Consider the following 6,000-nt stretch of genomic DNA (forward strand, 5'->3'; position numbering starts at 1 on the left):
ACCTCACGGAGTTTTGGGTTTTTTATTCTACAAAACAATATAAAGCAGGGTATTGAGATGAAAAATCCTATTGTAAACTTTCTTGGAGCTACAATTCTACACCTTTAACAAAAATAAATGGGTTTTTTCTTCAACTATAAATTGCAGCAGATGCAAATATATTAAAAATGAAGCACATTACGAACAAGACATATGCTGGGTTTCTGGGGCAGCATTTTAGAGGAGATAACATTCTGTCAGGACAGAGAGAACCTGAGCCCATCACTGACAACATTAGGCATGGAAATAATGAGCACATCTTTGACTGCATCCCTCCTCCTCCGCTTCTTGGCAGTTTGCTCTAGTCTTCACATTTTCCTAGAGAAACAATTGAGCATTTTCCATACCAAAATAGGGGTCTAGGTTTCCTTTCTTCCCAGGTTACAAGATTATCTGCTTTCTATTTGTCTCTATCCCTATGAAATATATTGTGAGCAAAATATGCTGATTTTCAAAAGCACATGTAAATGTTATAGTCCCTCCCCTAAAAATGTATAAATAAACTATCTATGCAGCTGGACAAATTAATCCAAGGCCTTCATAAGGATGTTTTGTCTTGAGTGCTATTACTCAGTACATTCCTAGGTGAAATCGTCAAAGCCCACTCCAGCCATTCACTCCAACCTCCACAAACCCCGTTGCCTTGGTGCCTGACATCCCTAATGCTCCTACCCCACCCCCATTCCCTGCAGTATGATTTCATCCTGACGAATTTGCTTGGGCAAAGTTCTGAGAACTTTTCTGAGAACCAAACTGATTCTGTTCCCAACACCATCCAATGGATAGATGATTCCCTTGATAAGGTAATCAGTCCAAGGCCACACAAGGGAAGATGGAGTTTGTTTCCTTTATTGCCAGTGTGTTGCATTTTACATTCTAAATTCCATTTTCAAAAGCGGCCGTTGTCTCTGATGTGAAGCTGTACATGGGTGCCGCCTCTTAGCACATAGGTACAATAATGCGGTGCTCAGACCACAAAGTCCGCTAAAGGGCCATAACTCAGCAGGAGCCCCATCCTGCCCTGGCTTCCATCATTACATTTTCTGTTCCTTTTAACTCTGGCCATCAAATGCTATGCATTCTACTTTATTCTAAGCCCTTTATCTCTACACTCAGTTTCTAGAGTCGAGCCATCACATATTTTGACTAAGCAAATCCATTACTTGGGAAGCAGAACTAAAATGTGCTTTGAAAAAGTGTGTCTTTCATATCATAATGGCATGGGTTTGCTTTCGTCAATTCAGGCAGTTCAAAAGCGTAAGTTATTAAATAAACTCTCACGATGTAATGGAATCACTGAAGTAAATCTTGTGTGGCCTGAAAGGTTATTTCCATTTGAGATCAGTGCTGGATACACAACAGTCACTCCGTAAATGTTCATTGATAAAAAGCTTCAATGGGAAACTTATTTTTAGTTGTGACTTTTTAAAGCCTTTCACTCTATTATCACATTTAATGCTCGCAATAATCATGTGACTATTGTACCGAATACCAACGCCAGAACTCTTGCTGATGAGGTGATTGAAACGAATGAACCCAGAGGTGGACACAGTTTACAAAGACAACAACGGCACCAAGGGCACAGCACAGACTGTGGAGAACAAACCACCCATTCCTTATATGACCCCAGGCAGGGAGCATGACATCACCTTACCTAAATAATGGCAGTATCAATCGGATCTGTTGTGAGAAGTAAGTGAGTAGTTCATGTAAAAGACTCAGAATTGTGCCAAATACCTAACAAAAATTAGCATTCATTTCAGTATTTTGAAGACACTGAAGAAGGTGATGATGATGATATAGTGATGGCGAGATACGGATCAGACGCAGGTTTTCGTATTCAAGTAATTTTCAGTCTTGTTTGGTGTTTTGAGATCAGTTCTTACCTCCAATTGCTGAGATCTGAAGGAAGCTTTGCAATAGGGCTTTATCTACAGGGCTGGATGATTCATGTTTATTCTGCATCCTCTTTCAGAAAGTGCAAGTGGTGGTAACTGTTTTGGACTATGACAAGATTGGCAAGAACGATGCCATCGGCAAAGTCTTTGTGGGCTACAATAGCACCGGGGCGGAGCTGCGACACTGGTCAGACATGCTGGCCAACCCCAGGCGCCCCATCGCCCAGTGGCACACCCTGCAGGTCGAGGAGGAGGTTGACGCCATGCTGGCGGTCAAGAAGTAAAGGAAAGAAGCCTTTCTGCATCTGCCCACATAGTGCTCTTTAGCCAGTATCTGTAAATACCTCAGTAATATGGGTCCTTTCATTTTTCCAGCCATGCATTCCTGACAATTCAGTGGTACTTCAAATCCTGTTTTAATTTGCACAAATTTAAACGTAGAGAGCCCCTAAGCCCTTCGTCATGCCACTGCCCTCCAGATCCACTCTTCTTTTAAGCAATATGATGTGTAGATAGAGCATGACTGAAATTATTTATTGTATCACACCGTTGTATATACCAGTATGCTAAAGATTTATTTCTAGTTTGTGTATTTGTATGTTGTAAGCGTTTCCTAATCTGTGTATATCTAGATGTTTTTAATAAGATGTTCTATTTTAAATTATGTAAATCGACTGAGATATAGGAGAGCTGATAATATATTATATGGTAAATATAGTATTGTCTGCATTCCAGCAAAAATATCAACTTGTAAGGCACTCGTACAGTGAAACTGACATCTTAAAGGACAACTTAAACCTGAGCTTTCTATTGAATCATTTGAGTACCAAGATACACTTACACCACATATTTGCTGGGTGAATCCAATTTTGTAGAATTTCTTCACAGGCAAATTAGTATGATCTGAGCAGCGTCCAGACTGACCTCCAGGAAGCATAGCCACAAACCAGAATAGCATCTGTCTGTACATAGCTACAAAGCCGAAACAAGGGCTTCACTCTCACATTCGAGGAAGCAACTGAACAGGAGCCAATGACTTCATATTACTGCATACAGAGTAACAATATGACGGCATTCCGTGAGTGTGTGTGTGTGTGCGTGTGCATGCGTGTGTGCGTGTGCATTTGTCTGGGGATGGGGTGGGTGGGAAGAAGCTGAGGGGAGAAGTCAGCATTTCTGAATTATTGCCTGACGATTTAAAAAGAAAAAAAAGTAGCTCTCCGTTATCACCTTTATACAAAATGTGCATCCTGTGGTGAATTCTGTTCCAGATTTCATACCTATAATAATTCCAAAAGGTTTGCACATTAGACTTTGTAACAAAATATTTTATTACACAAAACCATATTAGAAGGAATGCAGAATATTTTTAACACAGCAATCTGTGCTTATTACACAAAATTACTTTGTGGTAAACAGACAGTATTGTGATCCCGTCAAAAGATGAAAAAAAAAAAAAAAACAATTAGCCATAGTTCTGAATGCACTTCAATTAAGCCAAAACAGACAGCTAGTGATCTTTTTATATGCTCTTTTTACTTAAATAAGTTTTAATTTGTCCTTTAAAAACAAAAAAGGTGAAACAATACCAAGAACAAGTTCCAGCAAACTGAAGCAACCTCTTATGTATACTAGACGCTTGACTTAGGAGGAGTTTTTAACTGTTTCCAATGTCATGTAGTAAATGGCACTATTACGAAGCTACTAGTCATTCCATAAGAGTCTTCAAGGACTGCTCTGTGTAGCACTGTGACTGCCGTGTGTGCTTAGACACGTAGTTTCCTCAGTGGACAGCACTCAGTTTATTCCGTAGTGATGTTGTAACAATACTGCCATTCCCTCCTACTGCACTGCCCAAGGTGTGTGTAGCACAAACAGTTCTCATTACAAAGGACCAATTCAGAACTGAAAAGCTATGCATAGGACAAGAGAGACACACAGAATGGGGTGGAACACACAGCATTTTGTCAAGCACTGTGCAATATTCCATACTTTCCCCCACTATGGTGGACAACCAGTTCGTGGAGAGGCAGCCCGTTAGCTCACGCTGCAGCCGCTCGCTCCTGTGACCCACTGTAACTCCCAGGCCACGACAGCAGTGGTGCCTGGAAGTGGAAGCTTGTCTTCGCAAATACCAAAACAAGATGGAGGAAAACCAAGCGTGGGCCTCATGTTCAGACGTTAGGATACCATGCCACGTTTTTTAAAACCTACAGAGAATTCAAAAAGGGCTCATGGGAGGCTTCACACGTGGGGCTGGTTGTTTCCTGATAAAAGTAGAATTCCCGTCATTCTTCTTTTCCCATCAAAGAAGAGGCAAGCCCTTGGCCGTTCTGCCCAGTCACAGCAAACTCGTTAGAACTGGGACAGACACAAAGGACAAAGGAGAATAGCATCTCCCTCTTCTGTGGATGGGCCATACTTTTTTTCAAACGTAGGTAATAGAAGATGCACATGTCATGATGTGAGATTAAATATCAGTTTGAACGGAAGAGTCAAATGGGAATCTGTCCAGTTTAAAAGACCAAACCCCACCAAAGAGAGGGAGTTGATGGGCTTTAAAAAATCCCTTCCATACCAGAAACTGACATTTAATTTCACTCTATTCAGCTTTAAGTTGTTCACACTGAAACAACACTTTAAAGCAAGCAGGTTCAGCTGCCGGATATACATTATTTCTTGCGTTAAAGTACTACTAATGCATTCTCTTGCAACACTGCCAGACATGGGACTGTCACCATAGAATTAGTTGGTACTATGCCATCTTTCACAAGTCAGTGACCGAACCTGCTTTGAGACCAAGATTCATCCTCAGATATGCCACATGTACCTTTCTGACAAAGCTGTGTAAAGTATTAGAAGCTGATGCTCTAGAAAGATCCTAGTTGCCTTTGTGTATATTTACTGCCTGCTTGAGTGTTTCTATGTGTGGGTTTTCTCTGTATCTTGTAGAAATGTTGGGGTGTTTTCTTCTGCCATATGGCTCGTGGCCCGCGAGCCAACTACTTTAGCTGTATTTACCTTCATTTTTGATGAGGTGGTTTAAATTTTGTTTCACTTTGTGTAGTGACCCCACAGTAGTTTTCTGATTGTTGTTAAAAATGACTTAACATATTACATGGATACTCAATAAAAATGTTTTATTTCCTGTTGATGTTGCCGCCTTTCAACTCTTCTCCTTACTTGACTCTGGCCTGTGGACTTTGGGGGCTGCTGGAAGCAGAGGCAGCTGAGAAAAGCCTACAGTGAATGCCTGTCTCGGAGTCATGCCTGCAAGTATAGAATGGGTGAAGGGACAACAATGCCCAGATGGCATGGCCGTCACGTCCCAGCGTTCCTCATTCTCAACACGTGTTTCTCTCTTCCTGTTTATGATCGATTCATCTGGCACATTTTCAGGCTTTCTGCTTTGCTTAAAATGTGTCCTCTAGGGTTTTCATTCTACAGCTTAAGTCACACAGCCTCTCCAAAATGGGACTGAAAATAAGACTTTTTAAATTCCATTTTCAGAGGACGGCATGACACATGAAATACCCCGCCTACTGCAATTACTAGATAAAACAAGTAAACATCCTTCCTCCACTACATTGAACATTTATTAGTGCCTACCATATACCATGTTTTTACTGGATGACGGAGATGCAACAAATAATGTAATAAGGTACCCCTGGCCCCAGGGAGCTGCTCCACAGTCTCAGAGACCTGTGAACACACTGTCACAGTACACAATGATGTCTGAGTCTCTGAGAACCTTCTCTAGACCATAGTAGACACCACGGGGTGCCACCCTGATCCCCCTTCAGCACTGAGGCACTCAGCCCGAAACTGCTGGAAGCTTGCCTGATGGCAGCTCACGGAGATTCCCTCTGCCCTCTACTGAGGAAGCTGCCTAACTAAGGTCACGCGTCCTCCCTGGCCACATTCCGTGGGCCCATGCAGGCTCTCTTGGAAGCGATATCTCAGTTTCCAGCCCCGAGGGTTTGTTGAGAAGGGCTATTGCAACTGCTGTGCGCTTCACTTTCTCCCTCACCTCACGCCACCCTCCTCCCTCCTTTACAGATGT

The 6,000-nt window shown here is 42.0% G+C and overlaps 1 protein-coding gene across 5 annotated transcripts in view; it reads left to right on the forward strand.

The window, feature by feature from the left end:
• SYT1 (synaptotagmin 1) overlaps positions 1–5,089 on the forward strand; it is a 544,512-nt gene extending 539,423 nt beyond the window's left edge. For all 5 annotated transcript variants that reach the window (XM_060656890.3, XM_060656888.3, XM_060656887.3 and 2 more), the window contains one exon: positions 2,015–5,089. In XM_060656890.3, coding sequence (XP_060512873.1) covers positions 2,015–2,221 — 207 coding nt within the window. In that variant the 3' untranslated portion in view covers positions 2,222–5,089. The remainder of the gene's footprint in view (positions 1–2,014) is intronic.
• The last annotated feature ends 911 nt before the right edge of the window (positions 5,090–6,000 follow it).

Source organism: Panthera onca, chromosome B4 (assembly GCF_046562875.1).
Source record: "Panthera onca isolate mPanOnc1 chromosome B4, mPanOnc1 haplotype 2, whole genome shotgun sequence".
Taxonomy (NCBI): Eukaryota; Metazoa; Chordata; class Mammalia; order Carnivora; family Felidae; genus Panthera; species Panthera onca.